General features: G+C 42.7%; 1 protein-coding gene across 4 annotated transcripts in view; it reads left to right on the top strand.

The window, feature by feature from the left end:
• The first annotated feature begins 11,687 nt into the window (after window positions 1–11,687).
• DHRS3 (dehydrogenase/reductase 3) overlaps window positions 11,688–24,639 on the top strand; it is a 38,586-nt gene continuing 25,634 nt past the window's right edge. Inside the window, exons 1-2 of one of the 4 annotated variants that reach the window (XM_085877649.1) lie at window positions 11,688–12,073; window positions 22,465–22,534. In XM_085877649.1, the coding sequence (XP_085733775.1) occupies window positions 11,798–12,073; window positions 22,465–22,534 (346 nt within the window). In that variant the 5' untranslated portion in view covers window positions 11,688–11,797. The remainder of the gene's footprint in view (window positions 12,074–22,464; window positions 22,535–24,639) is intronic. The other 3 variants (XM_085877648.1, XM_085877650.1, XM_085877647.1) reach the window with 3 other exon arrangements.

Genomic DNA, 24,639 nt, shown 5'->3' with positions numbered 1-24,639 from the left:
TCGGATCAAAGTCCACGGAGTTATGCTCTGGACACACAGACACACAGACACACAGATAGACAGCCACACAGACATAACGAATATTATATAGTGGTCACTCTGGCTGGTGCTCGTGAACCAAAAAGTATCAAATAGTGCAATGCTAACAGGCGATATACATATATATATATATATATATATATATATATATATATATATATATATATATATATATATATATATATATACTCATAGGATACAAAATCTATAGTATCGTTGAGGGAATGACCTTTAAGGGTGAATAAAACTGTTTAGTAGAATGATAGTTATTTTTTGGCATTTGTTTCGATAAGCATGAAGTACTATTCGTGCAATTGATGTGTTGCATATGTACATATTGTTTTCCCAACCCTCATGTTTTGTCATCCCCTATTCAAACCTCTAGCTGTACGTTTTTAATGTTCTTATCCTCTGTTTACATGTCTTTACAAAGCACACTCGAGAGCTTTGCAGCTCAAATGATGAGAATCTGCAGCTGTGGCGAATCTACATTGAGGAAGTCTGCAATAGCCTCAACACAGGAGCTGATATACGGGATGAATCTGCATTGAAGAAGTCCGCGGTTGGCCTCGCCACAGGATCTCACACCGCCCCTGCAGGGGCGGATTGGCAGTTATGGCATGTGCAGTTTTTAGTTGGCGAGGCAGCTCCTGTGGAGAGGCACAGTTGGGACGCAGCTCACACAGAGAGGCAGGTTGGCCATTGCGGCTGCTTTTCAAGGAATTTGAAAGCCGAGAGAGGACAGAAATGCTCGAGGAGAGCGCCTGAGATCAGCAGGAAGAGTCACTGAGTGTGCAGAACAAGTTTGCCATTTTACCGTACTTTGGCTCTGAATTTGTTGCGATCACACATGTGCAGAGAGTGGAGTGAGATAATATTTTTACTCCATCTTCCTGCCTGCCAATCAAACAAAATTGAAAACCATTCCCAACAGGAAATGTACCGTTTTGTAGGATGTTATAATGGACACAAACAACAGGCACAAATAATTGATGTGACGTGTTAAATAGGGTGGTGTAAGAGACACTGGGTAAAACGGCGGTAAAACTCAGAAATTAATTTATTTATACGTCTTCGAACTCTTATTTAAATTTATTTATACGTCTTTTAACTATTATTAAACATTTAATTATATACTTGAACGCTCCAGAACACAAATCGCTCTCATATAATACTTTGAAGAACCATGCTATACATATCGATATGCGGCATGTAAGAGGGTGCAGCATCATGGTGAAGAAAAGGCCATCGATATGGCTGTGCACAATGCCGCTTGTCCCTGCATTCTACGGTGATCAATAAACCCTCCATCTCCTAAACTGCGACTCAACGTCGTCTTATTACAGTGTATAGTATAAGGGTGGTGAATAAGACTGTTTCAGTAGCGCTAAACTTCCAGATTAAAAAAAAAAAGATCTTTAAACTTCATATTTATTAAAATTAAAGTGCCGTATAAACTTGAACACAAGTGTGTTGGGGTATCATGTTCTATGAAGTCTCTGGTTTGAACTGGAATGCCTGTTTTTTTCGTTTTGACACGACCCGCGGAACTCGAACCAAGCTCCCATATCAGTAGTCCGGGAGCCAACCGATCAAAATTAAAAAAAAATTGCCCGGTCTGCTATAAAATTTTTGTGTTGATTTTCATAAAGAGACACCCTTTGAGTATATGAAAACCAATGTTGGCAATGGTGAAACTCTTGCGCAACAACACAGTCAACACTTTTGCGAGCCCCCTCTGATAACAAAATGTTGGCAAAAGCGAAGATGTAGGATGGGGGTAGGGGTAATTCATATTGTCCTAAAATCATAACCACTAAACCTATATACACAAATGACCCCTCATATTAAAGAGGAGTTCATTTCCTATATCACAATTGGTGTAGATTTAACCTACCTTCAATTGACAAGGTTATATGTCAAACAACAAAAGATTTATGTAACTCAGAAATGCTTGACTATCAATGGGGTCAGGAACAAGAACATACTTTTACATGCCATGGTTTTAAGGAAGATAAAATTAGAAATGGATTAACACAATATTGTGACATGAAACATCCTCTTCAGAGGAAGAGTCACTCTCTGAAACAACTCCACCACATGAACCTCTCTGACCAAGGCATATGCATGTCACTCAGCAAGGCACAGCAGCCTTTTTGCATGAACATCGTTTCAGACATTTGGATAATTTGCACATGCAAGACACCGTTTTGTCTATGTTTGGCTTGGCTGGCTTAGACATGAGAATTGGGACCAGTTTTCCATTGATAAGGGTTCTGCCAAATGTTGTGGCTGGGGGAAGTGCTCGGTCACTGAGATGTGCACGTCTATACAGAAGCAATTGATACAATGCTCTTAAAACAAGGAAGTAAAACGCATCTTCTGTTGCTGGCAGTGACCTAAGGTCTAATTTTGAAGAGACAAACATATGCTGCCTGAGGGTATCCAAACAGCTGAACCCTTTTTGGCCATGCAGAGCAGTCCAGTATACTCTGGCCTCATCAATGACACATTCTGTTGCTGCCATTTCACTATCTCTTCCAAAATCAACAAGGTGGGGAAGGTTTCCTATCAGTCCCAGAGAAACCTGTGCCGCTCTTCTTTTCACAGGAACACAGGCATCATCCCAACTGACTGGAAGAGGGGCCTTGTTGTCCCTCTCTGGAAAGGGAAGGGTGATCGCCAAGACTGCAAAAACTACCGAGGGGTGACGCTGCTCTCAGTGCCGGGCAAGGTCTTTGCTCGGATAATTCTTGATAGGGTTTGCCACCATCTGCTTGAGCACCAGCGTCCAGAGCAGTCAGGCTTTACACCAAAGAGGTCAACGATTGACCGTATCCTTGCACTTCGTGTCCTCACCGAACACAGACGAGAGTTTCGGCAGGGGCTGCTTGCAGCCTATGTTGATCTCTGTAAAGCGTTCGATTCAGTGAATCGGGATGTCCTCTGGAGGATTCTTGGTCTTCGTGGGGTGCCACCGAAACTGATCGATCTGATGTCTGAACTCTACTCTGGTACTGAGAGTGCTGTGAAGTGTGGTGGTACCATCTCTGACTTATTTCCAGTTGTTACTGGAGTTCGTCAGGGATGTGTACTTGCCCCCACACTTTTCAGCACTTGTATGGACTGGATTCTAGGGAGGATGTCGGAGAGATCAAGTTGCGGTGCATCGTTTGGCAATGTCAAGATCTCAGACCTTGATTTTGCAGATGATGCAGTCATCTTTGCGGAGACTTTAGACATCCTCTTGGGGGCCCTCGAGGTGCTGAATGAGGAGTCGGAGCCGTTGGGATTACGGATTTCTTGGGTCAAAACTAAGATCCAGGCTTTCGGTGACATCTTGGATGCTGCTGTCCTGTCTGTGTCTGTTTGTGGTGAGGATGTTGAGGTCGTGGAGAGATTCACTTACCTTGGCAGTGATATTCATGTCTCCGCAGGTTGTGAGCCGGAGGTCAATAGACGTCTGGGTCGGGCCTGGGGAGTCATGGATTCACTGGATCATGGGGTGTGGCGCTGCCGGTACCTGTGCGGGAGGACGAAAGTCTGAGTCTTCAGGTCCTTGGTACTTCCAGTCTTGCTCTATGGGTGCGAGACTTGGACTTTGACCAAGGATCTGAGACGGAGACTTAATTCCTTTGGTACCAGGTCTCTTCGGAGAATCCTTGGCTATCGCTGGTCGGATTTTGTGTCCAACGAGCGGTTGCTGAGAGAGACTCGGATGAGATTTGTTACCTGCATAGTCCGTGAGCGTCAGCTGCGGCTGTATGGACATGTGGCTCGTTTTCCTGACGCTGATCCTGCTCACCAGATTCTCTCAGCGAGGGAGTCTCATGAGTGGGAGGCCAGTGGGCCGACCACGTGCCTCATGGTTGCAGCAGGTTGACCATCATCTCAAGGAGATGGGGATGGGCCTGGCATCTGCCTGGGGGATGGCCAGACGGAGGCCCCTGGAGTACCGGCGGAAAGTGGACGCAGCGACACGCTGTTCTGGCACATGCTCCCATACCTGACCTGACCTCTTCTTTTCCCCTTCTGAATGGGTAGCTCACTGTGTCACATCCACACAACACATATGTGCACAGAAGTGTAGCTGCGACATCAAGAGGATTTTCTGGTACTTCTTGCTCAACACTTCCACCAGCTCATGAATAGGTAGGTATTGATTCTGCCGTTGTATCCAGAGTTCTTGCAATGTGTTCAAGCAGCAGAAGTGATATATACACAGCATAATTATGTCTGTATCTGTTGCATGCACAACAGCTCGATGGTGATCAAGATATTCCACACAATACGCAAGATGAGCAATAATCCTTGTGTCTGCCTCTTCATGTTCTTCACAAGGTAAGTCCAGAACTGAACTTGATGCTGATGTGATGGAAAGAGTGTGACCTTTGTTTTCCATCATACCACCAAGAATGATGGTCACTCCATCCGGAATAGCTTCAGGACTCTCACAAAGGGAAGTGCCAATGAAGTTCTGAAGATTTCCTTTATTTCTTGGATTCTTCATGAATAAATTCCAGTCCGGAATTTCTAGACTCTTGGATGGTGAGAATTGTCTTGCCTGGTCTGTCTGGTTTCTCCTCTGCTGCTCATCACCCTTCAAAGTATGGCTATCATCAAAATCATACTGATCACCAATGATGTTGACACAGTTGCACATTTCAGGTTTCAACTGCAGGATACACCTGCTTGCGAAGATACAGCTGGGGAAGTTCACCAAATGTTTTCGCACCCATTTTTTGGTATTTATTTACAAATGCCATTGTGTCTACCAGATAAACTGTGTATAGGTCACTCTGTGGTAATGATGGCAGCTGTAAAACAACATCCTGCTCAGCTTCAGCAATTAGCACTGCCACGAAATCAGACTCGTTGCCTTTGCGCATTACAACCCCCTGTGCTAAGTGTGGATCAACCTCAAACAGGGATGATGGATAGTCTGTCCACTCATGGGAAAATGCAATCTGTCTTGTGACTGGGTCGGCATCTCGATAGAAACACAGCACACGTGTAGCTGCAGTCTCATCTTGATAGATCCTGATTAAACTCTGTTTCCTTGATGGTTTTGATTTCTTCTGTGAGGAGAAAGTTACCAGCTTCAGTGGTTCAATCTTAATAGAGACCACCTCTTCTGCTTTCATAATGGCTTCCATGCCCTTAGCTTGAGCATGGACCAAGTCTTTTGAAGCATCCTTCTCACTAGTTGCTCTATTGAGCAGAACCACTTGGTTGTTACACTGGAATGGGTTTATCATCTGCTGGCATATCACTTTCTTGATCTCCTCAACATGCATATGTTCTGTTGCCTGCTTCTGTGTTTCTCCATGATGAGTAGATTCCTGTTGGCCTAGATTAGCCATAGACTTTATGTTCTCTGATACAGCTGTGAGAAATGGTGCTGTTTTCACATATTTATCTCGAGCAGCTGGTGCCTGAGATATGCGTTTGAACAGAGATGTCTTCCCTTCATTGTTGTATGTCTGCTCCAGGGCCATGTCACTCCAAACACCATTGAATTTTCCTTTGGAAGAGTGAACTGTGAAGTACCCAACCTGGATCCAGCAAACCTTAACCGAACTGTGTTCAATAGAGTAAGAGGATTTTGGGGGTAGGGGTAACTTTGGTTGACAAAAATGTTAATTTTCTCTTTAAAAATTGATAGAACTCAATCAAATTTGCTGTTTTAATTAGCCATGGATACCATGTTCATATCACATTAAGAGAAATTAGTATTCTAATGCAGCATCTGCCTATGATAAGAAAAGTTCTAAAGGCCATCTTCAAAAAACGTTATTTTTAAGGCATTTTTCACAAAATTATGTACTTTTACGAGGTTTACTTTCACAAAGGCAATTTTTTTTTTTGTCATTTTACAATGCACTGATTGAATTCTTACATTTAGTTCACATTTATTTTTCATGAATGTGATTTTTTAATTTTTTTAGAAATTTTATTGACAATTGCTGTTTTATCAAATTTTTCAAATCTTCCTCAAACAAAAACGGCCGCCAAAATTTTTCGCAAGAGCTTATGAATTGCCAACATTGGTTTTCATGAACTGCAAACATATATCTAAACATCCTGGGGGTGTAAAATTTTATAGCAGAGGCTGTAAGGTCCAACCCTAAAACAGCCTCGTACACAGGTTGGCTCCCGGACTACAGTCACGTGGCTGTTACAGTATTTTAGAATTTTTACTAATATAAACAGTGCTTGACATAAATGGGCCCTCAGGTCCATTTAAGTTCCCACCCAAAACTATAGGTCCATTCATCGGTTTATTCAGCAATTTCAGTGCACAGGCAACGCATAGTCGTCAACTGACTGTGCACACCAATGAACTGGGCAGGATATGCATCTCAGGCTGATTGACAGTCACGAAAAGAAATCACTGCATCGTCTGTCTGGCAAAACCAATGTGGATAGTTCTTCACAAGGACTTAAAAATGTCTTCATATAAAATTCATGTTAGGCAGAGAGACTAATGGTAGAGTCGGTAGAGTCGGCTGTTGGTAACGAAAAGCGTCGAACCCGTTGGAGTTGATTATTGCATTCTTAAAGTGTTCTGGTGTTCTCATGAGGCATACTTGCATTTGACTGGTGCTGTCAACAGACAGAATGTGAGATTTTTGACGCCTGCAAACCCACGTGAGATGTGCGAATTTCCGCTTCGTCCCAAGACTTGATCTGGCGTCCTATCTCCACACAGCGATTGATGGAGCCCGTGTGTTTTTTGATGCCTGTATCGATGGTAATAGTTCGTTAGAAATGCTATAGGCACTCCTTTGTGCAATTGTGACGTCATCTTTTTCAAAGCAGATGCCAAAAGTTTCAAACAGCATGGTGGTGCGCCCACATAATGCATGGATAATGTTTTGGATTAACTGTGTTCCTGACTCGGTGGCAGGGAAATCACGAATTGGTTTCGCTTCTTGTTTTGACGAAGGACTCCCACAGCCACCGACAAGCTCGGGTGTTATAATCCATGTGACCTCTTTTTACAGAAGTTGCTTTAGGAGCAAGCCTACAAGGTGGCGCCCATAGGTGTCAACAACCTGAAAACGGTGTTTGAGGATTGCACACCCTACATCTTGAGAGACGATGGGAAAAGTTATGGACGTGCATATGGATACCTGCTATACTTAAATGTAATGGTGCTCTCATTGAACATATACTTTCAAGAAAAAAAAAAAACAACTTGCAACTTCCCTTTGTGTAGTCATACCAGTTTCATTACTTGGATCGATAATAGTTTGTCATTACTTCTGCCCATCTGCAATGGACAGAGGTTATGGTTTCACCTCCGTCTGTCTGTCTATTTCCTGTTTGTGTGCAGGATATCTCAAAAGGTTGTAAACGGATTTTGATGAAATTTGGTGGACAGGTTGGGTATGTGACAAGGATGAAGTTATTAGGTTTTAGTGAAGATCCGGATCTGGATACTACAAAAATTTAAGTGATTTTTCGCCATTGAGAGATAGGGCAAAAACAATATACCGTATTGCACGATATCTCAAACTGTTGTGGATGGATTATGACAAAACATGGTGGGTGAGTTGGGTAGATGACAAGAACAAGCCGATTAAATCTTGGTTCAGGTCCGAAGCCAGATCCAGCCCATCATGAAAATTTTTTATATGAAAACACACTCATCTTTGAGCAGTCTAATCTGCGTTTGATTCCATGCCAAGCTATAAACCTTCAAATTTGTGCTTCAGAGGCAGTGGTGTTGCATGTGCATCACAAGGTGTGCCACCCCTAGGATGGACGTGAAATTGGGCATCCTGTCTGCCGGTATTAGTTGACGGATGTTAAAGTTCACATGGAGTCCGTCACAAAGAGTAAGCAAGCTATCGCCGGAACCCTGAACAAATCACAAACTCCTGCGTAAACTACTGCTGGGAAGGCAATGACAAAACACCCAATGTAACCCTTGCCAAGAAACTGCTTTCGCAGCACCAACGCTCTCCAACAGAGTAGAGCACATCAGAATCAGAATTTGGGTTCCATCTGAACCCCTGGCTCATGACGTAGGGAACCAGCTTCAAATCCCATTTGTCATACATATGTGTTTGTCCATTCCCTACTAATGTCCTTGGGCTTGCGGGATAGCCTAGGGGTACGCGTATTCACCTCTGAGCTGTTTAACCTGGGTTCGTATCCCAACCGAGCTATAAACCGTCATCCTGGTGTTTCACAGGCAGGGTGATTCATCAATGTGTGTGTGCCATCCCTGCCAGCATTAGTTGGTAAACATTAAAGATGACGTCCTTCATGACACGTAGGAGAGCTATCATCGGTACCATGGACCAATTACAATTTCCTACTCTAATTTACAGGGGGCACAGCATCAGTTGCACTGCCATGCCCCTGCAAGAACTGATGCTAGCTTGCAGCTACATGTTGCAAATGAATGATGTTTACACTATACTTGGAACCCAATTCAGCTCATTGACAAGCAATAGGAAGATCAGCCACACTGAGTAGAGCACAATCCTTGCAAAGAAAAAGGATTACAATGTGCAGTATTTCATTATTATTTCACTTACAAATAACAAGCAACTTTAAAAATGATATAATCCACCCCAAAATGCTCGGTGCGCATGCACAGAAAACGCAGGCAGCTTGCGTGTGTGGGGTGAAAGAAAGCATATCGTGTGTCCGAGATAAGGATCGTTTCCTAAAATGGTTTCACAAAGCTCTAAAATAAGTCGAAAATACTTGTAAAAGTACATGAGAGAAAGGGTTGTGCCTCTGCACAATGAAAGACTTGTAGAATTATCTTTGTTTGCTGAACGAACGTGCAGGTGCTCGTAGTAGTACAAACTCTCGACCATGTGGGTTGGTGCAAGGCCAGGGTGGACGGGCGTGTGCTACACAAACCCACTGATGGATCGCTAACAATGGATGGACAGTGTATCTGGATTAGGTGCTTCTGAACACTGATGAGAGGACATATCTTGCGCTTGTGCATGTCCAGGGTAAGTTTAACCTGATATTTTACCATTAAAGTTTACTATTAATCATGGTGGGAGTAGGGGGAGGGGATGCGGGTTGCTACGTGAGCTGTGACAACTGTGATAAATATATTGATTCCAGGTTCCGATGCCACAAGATAATTTATACTAGATTTTTGCATCTATTGGTAAAAGGAGAAGTGTGTGTGTGTGTGTGTGTGTGTGTGTGTGTGTGTGTGTGTGTGTGTGTGTGTGTGTGTGTGTGTGTGTGTGTGTGTGTGTTATATCCACGGCCGACGCAAGAATGTAATAACAGGAAATGGTCCAAACACAACACCTCTCATCCATGGATATTTCTCATATTCCTATATTTCCGTGAGTCAGATTTGCATTCAGAAACACAACAATTATGGTTAACCATGTTCAAATTGCCACTCTTTAATTTAAATGCTGAAAATGAATGTCTCAAAGACAATTTGAATTACAGATTTCACGTGAGCAGAACCGAGTCAGTGTGAACACACATCCATCCATCTATTGGGACCATACTCTGTGCAGAGCATTGGTGCTGCCTGAGCAGTCTCCTTGGGTATTGGACACAATCCTAGATGGGTCGCCACTCCGACACAGGAAACCAGCAAGCTGGCACTCATTTTGCCGACCTCGGAAGGATGACAGGCAGAGTCAACCCCACCTGGAATTAATTCAGAGTGGGATTTGAACTCAGGATCCTAATATCGCAAGCCCACCACCCTAACCATGAAGCCAACACCAGGCATACACACAGCGCACGTGGAAAAGCCTCATCTAGCATTCATACGCCATTTTGAAAGTTGGGTATTAAATATATTACTTTTGGCATTTAAAGTTTTAAGTACCACAAAAGAAAAGCAGACATTTGATGAATTGTCCCAGAGTTGATTGTAGATATTATATGAATCAGGAATTATTTTAAAATTCTGCACAAGGCAGTGGATTAATGTCGATAAGAAACGTCTTACATGTTTGTTTTGGTTTGGCGTTCGTTTGTTATTTGAATTCCATTTCGTGCATTGTCATTCATCGGTCAAATTTACAAGTCACGCTCTTTATTCTCCAGGGTTCTGGAGATGAAATGCCATATTTTTATATATTTATGAATCATATCTTATTGTCTCGTATGTGTACTTTGGGCTCGGAGCCCATTACGAGTTTGGTAACATCATTTCTGGAGAGCACGGCTACATTGCCGACGCATCCGGTGTCGCTCACGAGGAGTAGGCGAGTTGTCGGCATCCTAAACAAACTACAAACCCCCCCCCCCCCCCACACCCATCTTCAGTGGAACATCAAATATGGCCAGCTGGTTTGTTAAGGACCTCGGGCAAACTTCCCTATCGGCCGAGCACATAAGGAGGAATTACTTTGGGCCAATAAACAAGTAGCAGTAGTTGTAGTAGTAGTCATATTTGTTGCACTAAAAATGCCATTGTGACGCAGTGCTAACAGACTGTTGCATCGCAGAACAAGTGCTTCCCAGACAGCCCACTGACGGGCCGATGTTGCAACCGACCATTCTAACCTTTGCCAACATCAGTGTGCTATCAGGCTTTGTTGGTATGGAGACGTAAAGCCGGATGTCCCTGTCCGCATTTACCTTCTGGACGTTAAACGTCACTCTCGACCATTATTGTATGCAGCTACTCCGACCAAATTCCTTGCTTGTAACGGCTCAACACCCAGTAGATTGCAATGCCGTGATGTGGATAATGGCACAGGCTTGAGAGGCCAACTGGTCTTTGTTTGTTCCTCAATTACCTTGTGAAAATTAACTGTGAATCAACAAACATACGAGACACTAATACTGTCACTGTGCCTTACAATGTATAGCTTCACATACAGCCTCTAACTTTTTTGGAGTTTGTTCCTGTACATAACTTACAATGATACCGGTTCAGAGCGTTCCTTCCTCCCTCCCACAACCCTAAGCTCCCGAGAGGCGTATTTGAATGGAAGCCCTAAAAAGCCCCATTGTTGGCAGATGGCCTGAACCACAAACAGCTAATACCACCATGACCGATTGACCCCGATTTTCAAACCCCTCTCACAGCTGTTCAACTCTCCCTTTTCCATTCGTGCAATTTTATCTCCTCCTTAAATCCTTTTTATATCCAGCTGGGATATTTACCTCCAGACACCCCCCCCCCCCCTTTTCTCCTGGTCACACACATCTTCATCTCACCTTTTTATTCTGATCCACGAACTCTTTTTGCACTCGTTTTTCACTTTGAAAACCAATTTCACCAAATGACTCTCCCGTCCTTATCACCTTGTCTGACGTGATTGACTTATCAAGGGTCTCAAAGCAAGGTGTCCTCGTCCCGGGTACGACATCCCCCTTTGCTGACCGTTTGCATGCCTAAACAAACATAAACACCGACCGTCACGGCCTTCCCTGCTCCAGACTCCTTCAATTGCCATCTCTTGGCATATCGACCATTCATTCCCCTCTTCGTGGACAATCAGCACCGCTCGATTTTCTCCGAAACGCACTTTTCCAATTACATTTCAACTTGATTGTTGCTCGTCCACTTTTAACCCTTTCACTCCTCCCCAACTACAAAACTCTTTATTCTTTACCTTCCACAACGTCTTCTTTTATTCTCTTCCCACGCCCTGTCCTTTTTAACCTCCCCCCCCCACCTCAAATCCCACCCCACTTTTTTGTTCCTCCTTCCTCCTAGCATGCAAACACACAAACACTAAGAACTAGCGCCTGTCCGCTCTCGTTTCCCCCCCGTGTGCCCTTGTCCCGCACCATGAGCCGGCCGCGCGCCCCGCTCGCGCGCCTCGCTGCGTGCCTGCTCGCGTGGCTCGCCAGGACCGCCCTGCGCGCCGCTCTGCGCCTCGTGCCGCTGCCTCGCCGCCGCAGCTTCCACAAGAACAACAACAATGATGACAAAGGTGGTCGCGGCGGCGACGACAGGAGAAACGGCCGCGAGATTGGGGCCGACGACGTCGTGCTCGTCACGGGTGGCGGGCGGGGGATCGGCCGATGGCTCGCACTGGAGTTCGCTCGCCAGGGTGCTGGGAAGGTAAGCGAGGCAATCTGGGAACGTAAAAGGAAAACACAACGTGCTTGTTACACAGGTGTCATCTGACGGTGAGAGTGCGAGGTGGTGCCTGCTGGGCGAGAGTGAGGGGGCACGGTCATAAAAACATGAAAAAGTGCACAGTCCTTATATTCATGATGTATAAAATCAACAGCACAGTTACTGTACAAATACAACACAACAAAGAACACAATTACTGTACAAATAATAACACTCTGTACAATACAATTACTCTACAAATATAACACTAAACAGAATACAATTACTGTACAAATATAACACTATATAAAACAATTACTGTACAAATATAACACTATATAAAACACAATTACTGCACAAATAATAACACTATGTACAATACAATTACTGTACAAATATAACACTAAACAGAATACAATTACTGTACAAATATGACACTAAAAGAATACGATTACTGTACAAATATAACACTAAACAGAATACAATTACTGTACAAATATAACACAATAATAAATACAATTACTGCACAAATACAACACAACAAAGAACACAATTACTGTACAAATAATAACACTACATACAATACAATTACTGCACAAATATAACACTATGTACAATACAATTACTGTACAAATATAACACTAAACAGAATAAAATTACTGTACAAATATAACACTATATAAAACACAATTACTGTACAAATAATAACACTATGTACAATACAATTACTGTACAAATAATAACACTATGTACAATACAATTACTGTACAAATATAACACAATAATAAATACAATTACTGTATAAATATAACACTATATAGAACACAATTACTGTACAAATAATAACACTATGTACAATACAATTACTGTACAAATATAACACTAAACAGAATACAATTACTCTACAAATATAACACTAAAAGAATACAATTACTGTACAAATATAACACTAAAAGAATACAATTACTGTACAAATAATAACACTATATACAATATAATTACTGCACAAATATAACACTATGTACAATACAATTACTGTACAAATATAACCCTATATAAAACACAATTACTGCACAAATAATAACACAATGTACAATACAATTACTGTACAAATATAACACTATATAAAACACAATTACTGTACAAATAATAACACTATGTACAATACAATTACTGTACAAATATAACACAAAACAGAATAAAATTACTGTACAAATATAGCACTATATAAAACACAATTACTGTACAAATAATAACACAATGTACAATACAATTATTGTACAAATAATAACACTATGTACAATACAATTACTGTATAAATATAACACTATATAGAACACAATTACTGTACAAATAATAACACTATGTACAATACAATTACTGTACAAATATAACACTAAACAGAATACAATTACTGTACAAATATAACACCAAAAGAATACAATTACTGTACAAATATAACACTAAACAGAATACAATTACTGTACAAATATAACACAATAATAAACACAATTACTGCACAAATACAACACAACAAAGAACACAATTACTGTACAAATAATAACACTATATACAATACAATTACTGCACAAATATAACATTATGGAAAATACAATTACTGTACAAATATAACACTATATACAATACAATTACTGTACAAATATAACACTATATCGAACATAATTACAATGCAAGTATAACACAATACACAACACAATTGCGATGCAATACAAAGCGGCACTTGGGAGAGCGCATACGTCCTCCAAGCTGAAGAGTTCATGTTTTGTATCCCACTGATGGGCTCGATCTGAATCTGAACCTTAACCAAAATCTAATCAACTTCTTGTCACCCAACCTACTCATCCACTATGTTTTGTCATCACTCGTTCACAGGTTTTGAAATATCATGATATATATATATATATATATATATATATATATATATATATATATATATATATATATATATATATATATATATATATATATATATATATATATATATATTGTTGCGGATTTGGAAAGCTATCGCACTCAACATTCAGGATACGTGTTTTATAGATAGCCCTTTCCCCTAGTCTCACGGGTATTTAAATGTTTCTGCGCTGCGGTTTGTTATAATGGTTGGGTTTCCCTTTTGTTCGGGGTTGCTCCACCGCCAGCGCCGCCGGGTCGCCGGCGACCGCACCGCATCGCCCTTGCCTGGACTCGCACCTCCGCCTGGCCGGTCGCGGGGTTTTCCGCTCGATTTGGCGGGTGGGAGGGGTGTGCGGGGGGGGGTGCATGCGCAGGAGGGCGTCGGTCTGTGAAGGACACAGAGAGCTCTGAGGAGATCGACGGGTCGGTCTGTGAGATCGACGGGAGCTCTGAGGAGATTGACGAATCCTCTGAGAGAGACAGATCCAGACAAAGCCAGAGCCACCCAGGAGGAGAGAAGGGAGGGAGAAAGCGAAGTGAGCCGGCGGGCGCTCCTGTCGTCGTCGTCGTGGCGTTGGTGGTCACCACTGTGGCTGTTGTCTTGCTGGGCTCGTCGTGCTGGTCTTGGGGGCTCATTGAGCTGGTCCGGAGACGTCATCCTGTCCTGCCTTCGTCGTCAAGGACAGGTCCTCCAGCTCACCTTCCCTCCGAGCTGGGGGTATTAATAAAGGCAATTGCCACCATCTCTGTCTGCATGTGCATGTGTATGTTTGTGGCGCCAGTCTGGTTAAGTAGAATTGTTGTAAGTGCGTGCTGTAAATGATCATAGGAATCGGCCGTAGGCTTTTTGCTCGTGTCCTGTCTCCATCCCCCCATTGACTGCTTAGGTGCTGAGTGGAAATAAATGTCCCCATTGTTGAATGTCACCTGCTCATTGCATCCCTTCCTACATTGACTGCCATAATTGCGTTCAGGATATTAGTTGGCTGATTACAAAGCCGATAAAATAATCTGGTCCGACGGGATCTGGAGAATTAAAACCGCTCGGCATTCGCAGAAAGAATGAGCCGCTTAAGCGGCTCATTTTCCTGCAGGCCCTGTCGAGGTACAAACTCTCGGTAGTCTGTCCGCGCGAATAATTAGGTAAATCGATAATTCGGCGATCGACCCTGGAGCATGGGCAGAGCATTGACAAGTTTGTGGTGTAATAAAAACACCCATAGCTGGGTTTCGGCGTTGATCCGGAAGCTACGACTAGATTGCGCGTTCTGTGGGCGTGCGCTGCCGCAATTGGGCTAAGGCGGTCATCCACACGCCGAAGGGGCGGAAATCTACAACAATATGTATATAATATAATATATATAATATAATATATAGATATGTATATAATATAATATGATATATATATATATATATATATGTATATAATATTATATATATATATATATATGTATATTATATATATATATATGTATATAATATAATATTATATATATATATATATATATATATATATATATATATATATATATATATATATATATATATATATATATATATAGTCTTTGGCCGTTTATGAACACATATGGAAGTTTTGTTATCTGCCCCAAATCGTTGCTTTTGATTTTTGTTAGTTCTCCAAATTTTAACCTTCGAGTTCACTGAGCCCAGAAAGTACGACACATTAATATCAGTGAGAGAGTGGTTAGAAAGAGCTTCATACAGAGTGTCCCAGAACAACGTGGGCACACTTTGTCAACTCGTATTTCGTATTTTAATAAAGAAAACACATGTAATTTTGCAAAAAGAAGGTTTACTTACCCGATTTATCATTTCATAATATATATTCTGTACTAGCAAATACCACCTGTCGCTTTGCTGATGGGAGTATTAAAGGGGGGAGGGAGAAAAAGAGGAGGGGGGGAGACGGAGAGAGAGAGAGAGTGAGAAGGAGAGAGAGAGAGAGAAGGAGAGAGAGAGAGAGAGAGAGAGAGAGAGAGAGAGAGAGAGAGAGAGAGAGAGAGAGAGAGAGAGAGAGAGAGAGAGAGAGAGAGAGAGAGAGAGAGAGAGAGAGAGAGAGAGAGAGAGAGAGAGAGAGAGAGACAGAGAGACAGACAGACAGTTCTGCTTTATGAAACACACACACACACACACACACACACACACACACGCACGCGCACACACACGCACGCGCACACACACGCACACACACAATTGGCTGATATTGGGAACAACTCAAAAACCATGAGTAGCTTTCACTGAAAAACATTTATTTAGACATTTCAGGGATATGTTCACAAACATTCATCTTTATTAACAGCTGCATGTGATTGGTATAAAAAAAAATTTGGCTCAGTAATTTAGAAAACATGTAAATACGGCAAACGGCTCGGAAATTGGGAATTATTTCACAACTCGCTCAGGGCAACAGAGCACAAACCACTTGCTCAGGGTGACGGAGCACGAACCACTCGGTCAGAGCGACGATGCATGAACCACTCCCTCAGGGCGCCGGAGCACGAACCACTCACTCAGGGCGACGGAGCACGAACCACTCACTCAGGGCGATGGAGCACGAACCACTCGCTCAGGGCGACGCAGCACGAACCACTCGCTCAGGGCGACGGAGCACAAACCACTCGCTCAGGGCGACGGAGCACGAACCACTCGCTCAAGGCGACGGAGCACAAACCACTCGCTCAGGGCGACAGAGCACGAACCACTCGCTCAGGGCGACGGAGCACGAACCACTCGCTCAGGGCGACGGAGCACGAACCACTCGCTCTGAATGGTATGGCGGGCAATAGCATCGGCAGTGAGTGAACGATTCGCTCAAAGGACGTCGCGCGGTACCGCTATCGACTGTAAGGCATTCGGCAAGTGGCTTAAGCACTCCTGCATGCACTCCAATTAAATGCTTGATAAGGTTAAGGATAAGGAATGAGAAGGAATGATAAGGTTGGCCAGGCTGTTGCTGCATATCATATAGGATCCCGTTAACTTTAAAGCTAATCTTCACCACGCACGCAGCAGTTAATGAAATAAAATGACTTCCTTCAAATAATTACTTTATCCACAAAAGAGTTGCAGCTGAATGCAGAACAACCCTGGAGACATTGCAAAGTTCAATCGCCCGTGAAATAAACAATGCAGATAATCCGCCATCTTGCCTGCTCGTCTGTGCACGCGTCACATGGTACATCGGTTCACGGTCCACACAAACATAATAACTTTTTTTTAAATCGTCCGTTTTTCTTTTTTTAACCAGATTTGCTTTGATTCCCTGTAGAGCACCTCACAAAACAGAGACACAGATCTGGCAGATGCTATGGACAAGCTTTCCCTCAGGAAATATTTTGATGATATACTTTCATTAGTCCGTGAGAGTAGATCATGGAAAATCGTATCATGTAATGCATGAAATTGCTCCAAGCTCCTAATTTGAAGACTATAGTACTTACAAAAGCGATGTACACAGTGATTCATAGCTATGATGAACAGGCATTTGATAATATGAGTGAGGAAAGTGAAAAAGAAACGTTATCGTTAAGAAATCGTGGCCTGTTCCAAATCAGGGCATGGTTGAGCAGGCCAAAAAACATGGCGGCTTCAGACCCCAGCCAGGTTACCGAGGAAACGCCTTCAGACCCCAGAGAGCGAGGTGGCTGAGGATCGCCTGATGAAGGATTTAATTAAATAAGGCCGTTAATTATCTTCAAAACGAGTGTTTTAATTAACTCAAACACCCAATTTTCACTCTTGCATTTTCTTGGAGTTTTCTTCGTCTGCATGCAAAGTTTCAGGTTGATAGGTTTTTATAGTTTTGGAGTGATGGAGGACACACACACACACACACACACACACACACACACACACACACACACACACACACACACACACACACACACACACACACACACACACACACACACACACACACACACATTTGTATAGATAGATAATGTCTATATAATAAGATCCAGTCTCTCGGTGTCATTTTTGCATCTCCCAAGCCACTGGTCGCACAAAGTTGAAAACATCACCATATTTATCGCCAAGGACCAAACTAGGCAGGTGTGGGGTCAAAAATTATTAATTTGGACAAAAACATTTCTATTATTCACATCAATATCGAAAAATGCTCAGAAAAAAAGGCTATACCTGTTGAGCATTCCAAGAACAAAATCATTATTCACCAAAACCCTTTTTTTTAGTTAATTTTTTTTCTGGTGGTAGCCATGCCTCCATAACGAGAAACAGTGGTTTATCAATGAATTAATCCTTTACCCTTTCCCCATTCTTAGGATTCCAAAATAAAAATAAATTATAGCTGCAGTCAATATAATAACAAGGATAAATGTGTCCAAGAGCAGCGTCCTCAAGGTTTTGTCGGCTAAAAAAAATAAAATAAAATAAAATAAACAACAACTTCCGATATTTCGTCACGTGCCTTGATTAAGCCAATAGCGAGACCCGTCATAATGTATTTACGTATTTACGATATATAGTGTATTTACGAAATAAATAATGTATTTACGAAATTGCAATACGATAAATGGAATAATCTTTAAATAATAACGTGAACTTTTCAAAACTTTAAAGCAAATGTCCGAATATATTTAAAAGTTCATGATAGACGCTCTCAAAAGGCACCGTCAATGCGAGGATGTGTACATGTGCTTCGTATTTAAGGAGATCCGGATCTTGTATATGCAAGAGCCGAGTCCTAAAGGTTAAGGCTTGGTCTTCACAAGAAGAAGAAGAACAAGAACAACGCCGAGCTCTCTATGAGCAGCGTTCGCTCTGTGAGATGCTGCTAAAAAGTGGGGTTGGGGCCCACGGGCTTGCTCCTCATCATAAAAATAGTCGTATTCGTGTACACCTGTCAACGTCTTTGTAAGAACAGTTCATGAGAGCAAGTCCCCTGTTTTAACTGTTATGATTTTTTTTATCCTATCTTCAGCTCATGGGTGTTCAAAGCCTTGTTTGATAGACTGGTCTTTCGAATATAAAAGATGTTAAAGGTCAAAGGTTGTGGTGTGTGGATATTTGAAATGATCTGGAGCAACATTGTAAAACCTCAAACAGAAGAGTTGAGTGAGGTGTCTTGGGTTAAACAGTAGATGAGCTTGCTGAGTGAAAGGGAGTGAATCAGTGATAAAAGTGCTGGATAATGCATGGAATGGTCTCCCCGGAAAGATAGTGGCAGCGGAGAGGGTGGATAGGTTTAAATGGTATATAGATAGGTACCTGGATGCATTGGAGATGGATATATTGGTTTGTGTGCATGGGAGGTACTAAGTAAAGTAGCTTGCGGATGGATGATGATCCTGGGGGTTGGTGCAGCGCAGGCATGATGGAATAAATGGCCTCCTCCTGCACCAAAGTTTCTTTTGTATCCTTGTGTATCTGTAATGGACACGCAACAAAGTTTGTAAACAGGTTTTTACATTTGTGTACAACCCTGCAGGTTGTTTTGGGTTGTTGTTTTGTTTTATGTGCTTTATTTTCTTGGGAGTTGATATAGCAGCTACTTTTCTCAGGCTTCCAGCAAGAACACCATTAAAAGAAGACATGTCAATTTTCAAACGTTGAATCTACGATCATGTCTACATGACTGAAACAGTAATCAACGTTCATTCTGACATCTTGTAATGTTAACAAGAACCACTCTAAATGTTGTTTGTGGTCCATGATCTATATTATTGGTAAGCACCATCATAAATATACGATCATTGAGCAGGGACTATAATGTAAGTGGTGGAGTAATTTTTTGAAAACCTTTAAAGTATTTATGCTGAAATACATTAGTTTACAGGGCCGTGCACTTATTGGAGAAACAAATATAATGAAACGTCCCAACTGCTGGTATTAGTTGGTGGACGAAAAAGGTCTCACGATGTGCATCATGAAGTTAGTATGAGCTATCGCCGGCACCATGAACAAATCCCAAGTTCCTGCCTCTACTGTGGGTAGCAAGTGGTCTGGTCTTCATTGAGGTTCCTTGACACCAGGTTATAATGCTTGATATTTTAGAGTGTGATTGCTATCTGCTCAGAAGCTTCTGGTTCAGCATTCTTCGGGATGGATACGAAGGGCAACCACTTCTATTCTCGAATGCTTAATGGCATTTAAACAGTTTTGGAGCAACAAATAAATCAAATTTTGTATTATTTAGAAATTTCAAATCGAGTCATCGTTTAAAAATGTTTTTATTGGCCCGTACCTCTGAGTGTCACTTAAATTCTCTATACTGACTATTATATCAATAACACATGTATTAATAATTTTCCTTTTCACTGGCAGGACGGCCTAAAGGTACGCACACCCGTCTCTAAGCTGTCTAGCCTGGGTTTGAATCCTGACCCAGCCATAAACGGTCATCCCAGTGTTTCACAGTGAGGGTGATTCATCAGTGTGTGTGCCGTCCCTTGGATGGACGTTAAACTGGGCATCCCATCTGCCGGCATTAGTCCTTCGCACGGAGTAGGCAAGCTGTTGCTGGCACCATGGCAAAATTCCAAATTATTGCCTTAACTACAGGTGGGAAGCAATGGAAAAATCACCCAATCCCACTCTTGCCAATAAACCGTTTCGGCAACTCTGAAACAGATTATGGTACATCAGAATCAGAATCAGAGGGTGCTATTTGCCTCTCCTTTTATGGCTTTTTCAGTGTATGTTTTGCTGCTGCTGCCCCTTTCCATTTTCCCTGGCGAGATGCCAACCATGGGCATGATTTCACAGAAGTAATCACAGCAAAGTTTTTGCATTACAGCAACGTTTGACTTAATTTGGGGAATTTGAGGATCCATGGGCAAACGCAGCTGAGATTGGCATCGAAGAACGCAGGCAAGAATGTAGAAGATGAAACTAGCCATCCAGTGCCGAATGCTTGTAACAATTTGACCATAGTAACAATATGGAAGGACCCAGTTTACAATCCAAATTGCAAGATGTCACAGGAAAAGTTTGGCGTCTGTTTCTCTCCATCTCCCCATGTCTTTTTCTGCGGATGCCTGCTCTGGGAATGAAAAAACAACTTTTTCTTCCACAATCCGACTCAAGGTGAAGTAACGTCAATGAAGCATTCCAGAGCATCAAAACGTTCCACACCCTGTGGTGAACCTTGCACGAAGCTTAAAAATAAAACAATAAAACAAGATTCCCATCCACCGCCCCCCCTCTCCCACCCTAAGGACTGGAGGAGCACCGAGAGGCCATGATGAGGGAGGGTGAGGGTATTGGGAGGTTAACGGGGCGGAGGGAAGACGGAAAGTGAGAGGGAAGGGGTAGTGGGAGTTTTCTGGTCAAAAGTTCAGCCAAATGCCCGCTGTCCGACCCCGCTATCATGTTCATGTCCCAGTCAGATGCCTCGTTGGATGTCTGCCTCTTAACGTGACAGTTTGCTTCTTTTTCTCCTGTCTTTTAACCCATACTTATGTCTTGCTGTGTCTCAGCTCCACTCGAAATCCGTCTTGATTGCCACGATTTAAAGCTGTTGTTTTCTTCTCCAACTTCCTCTACTAACTACGTACACAATTTGACTACGAGTATGGTGTACCTATACATGCCAACAAACTACCCTCGAATTTGGATTGACCTGCAGCATATTATTATTGGAGTTGAAAGATTTATCTTAATTTTTCAGACTTTTCAAACTGTTTTGCCAATGAAGATGGGCATACAAAAAAAAAATGAATAAAGGAGCAGTCATAGATTCATTTCAGTACTTTGCAATTATAGAAAATCTGAGTTATCGACTTCTACTCATCGCTAAAAGTTGATGACTTCGTCCAGTGTGAACGGTGTCCCATAAGCTGTTAAGCTTGAGTGCAGGTGAAAACAGCCACAAGTTCAAGAAGAAGCAAGAAATGGTGCATCACCGGTGGGCCAGTTCGGCGTTGTGCCCACAAAATAATATGATCCCCTCTGTGACTCGGGTGTCATAAATGGCCGGTGCCTGTTAGAATAAGCTGCTCACCAAAAGGGGTTTGATGATGGTCCCGCAGTTGAAAGGAGTGAAAACCCATTGAAGATAGAGCCATGACGTGGAACGTGGTAAGAGTGCTGCTGGAGGATTGGGCCGCAAACGCAGTTTAACTCCAGTGAACTTTAGTTTAACTCCAGTGAAACTCAAGTCTGAGAGTCATTTCCACAATGGTGTAAATAGCGAGCTGCCAGGCAGGAAAACGTCACACTTGATTAAAGCCTTCCTCTCCGCTTGTCCATCGAGGGGGGTCCAAGAGCCCAATAGTAGTGTAGGACAAAATTATCGGTTAGAAACCATATTACAAAAACACAAACACCTACACCACTGCCATCGGTTGGAGAAGTACAGTAAATGGAACCAAGCTCATAATGTAAAAGTACTTACAAATTGGCACTGATGAAAAGTACACGACACAATCCTGTGAGGTACGGGCTCATTAAATGTTCTTTATTTGTCATCGTTTGCCATTTTGGGTGTGGTGCAGGTGTTCTTTTTCTGGACAAGACTTAATTGCACCCAACAACAACCACAAGGGCCACCAGGATGGCAGAGAGGTATGCACACACTACTCTGAGTTGTCGAGCCTGGGTTTGAATCCCGACCCAGCTAAGAACTGTCATCCGAGTGTTTCACAGGCGGGATGATTCATCACCATGTGTGCTGTCCCTCGGATAATAGACGTTAAACTGGGCATCTCATGCACTAGCTTCAGTTAGTGGATGTTAAAGATCCTACGGAGTCCTTTGCGAAGAGTAGATGAGCTATCGTTGGCACCCTGAACAAATTTGAAATCCTTGTTTTTATCTACAACTGCTACAATGGGAACTGCATCAGCGGCACTGCAGAGCTCCAGGCAAATGATTGTACCCGCAGCCATGTGCTGCATACAAAAGAAGAACCATCACAGATAGGGTAACTTAACAGGACATGAAGCGACATGCTTTGGGCGAAGATGACCAGTCTTTCGAGCCGAAGAAGGGTTAGGGTCGAAGTGATCTGTTTTCGAGAAAGATCATTCTAGGTCAGCAATTTGATTTTGATTATAGACGAGCGATACTGTGGCGGGAGATCTCTCCAAAGAGGATGAGAAATAACAGAAGATGCTTAATCTGTAAGCGATTCTTGCACAAAATTAAACTGGTCCTGAGATGTTTATTCCACTTGCTAAGATAACGTACAATTGTTGGAAACTTATCAGAATCCCTCAGCCTGGCCTGTGGCAAAGGGAGGTGTTTGGGAGTCACTCAGCGGTCAGGGCAGCGGGTTAGTATACACAAAACATGATTTGTGCAAGAGCCCATTGGCATTCACGCGATCAAGGAACGCTGCTAGTCCTTTTCATCACCCTCACCCTTCACTTTCTCTCTCCACTTGGTATGGATAGCCTTTTCTCCTTTCCATTCCTTCTATCTCGACTATCCTTTCTTCCTCATCTCTCACATACAAATGCCATACCTCTCCTGCTCTGCATTCAAGTTCAAAACTTGTGGAAAATTTAAATGAAGTACGTGTGTTGACCCTGCATGAAATTATAACAGTTTTCATTTCTTTGCAGGTTGGTAAGCAGTGATGGTTATCATCATACGTCAAAATGTCTACCAAGAGAACTTGTTGGTCAATTGTTCGATCCATTTTTGGATTTGGCTACTAATATAAAGGTCGTATCGCAGAACAGAAGGGAGTTTCACCAGAAGGGGGTTGAAGGTGGACCGTAATAGTAGGAACAAACTTCCACATTATCTTCAATCTCATCCTTCCTTCCAGGTCTTCAAGACAGCTGTTCACCGCCGTCTCAGATCATCCCTCATTCAAAACTATGATCTTCACTACTCTCATTAACCTGCTCCATTTCTTCCTAACTCTCCTACTTCCATATTTCCCACCCCATACATGCTTCCCTGCCCCCCATTCCTCCCCACATCCATTGCTTGCCCAAGTCTCCAACTATTTTGTCCTACAACCCTGCTGTTGGTGTTTCCCCCCTCTCTCTGCTGTTCCTTTTGTTTTGTTGCATCCTGATCTGCTCAGTGTTCTAGCTCTTCCACCAGCCATGACTGTATACAGAAAAAAAAGAAGAGTAGGACAGTGCTATTACTCATTCAAACAAAGAGCGTGACTGCTACAATAGATGCTTCAGAGGTTTATTTGGGACAAGATGGTGCCATACAGAAACCCAATTCTTCAACTTGGCAGAGAATTTCAGGGGAAAAGCATTGTGCTTGAACCGAAGAGGACTCAGAAACCATCGACATACATGTTATGTCAGTGAAGGTGGAATTGACCTTTGAACCGTTACGCATCGCAGCACAGACTCAAATCCACAAGAGGCTGACAGGATAGCTCAGAAGTTACATACTGGCCTTTCAGTAGTCTCGTCTCGGTTCGATTCTGGACCTGCCCATCACCCGTCACCCTGGTGCTTCGCAGGCAGGAGCATTGCATCAATCGGTGTAGTACTTGTTGAATGTAAGGTGATGCTGGGGTCCTGTCCACCAGATTTTGCCAGTGGACATGAAAGGTCCGATGGTGTCTTTCGCAAGAGTGCACCAATATGTGCCAGTTGCCACATTCGGAGTTCTTGCCATAACCAGCCGTGGATCTTCTAGCTCTTGTCGGTCATCTTCTCGCTACGAAGCATTTGTATCTGAGCAATTAGCAC

The sequence above is a fragment of the Eptatretus burgeri genome, chromosome 4 (genome assembly GCF_056783735.1).
Source record: "Eptatretus burgeri isolate ZD-2024b chromosome 4, Ebu_testis_v1, whole genome shotgun sequence".
Classification (NCBI taxonomy): domain Eukaryota; kingdom Metazoa; phylum Chordata; class Myxini; order Myxiniformes; family Myxinidae; genus Eptatretus; species Eptatretus burgeri.
Note: the sequence above shows the minus strand (reverse complement) of the source record. Positions and strands in the feature narration are given on the sequence as shown.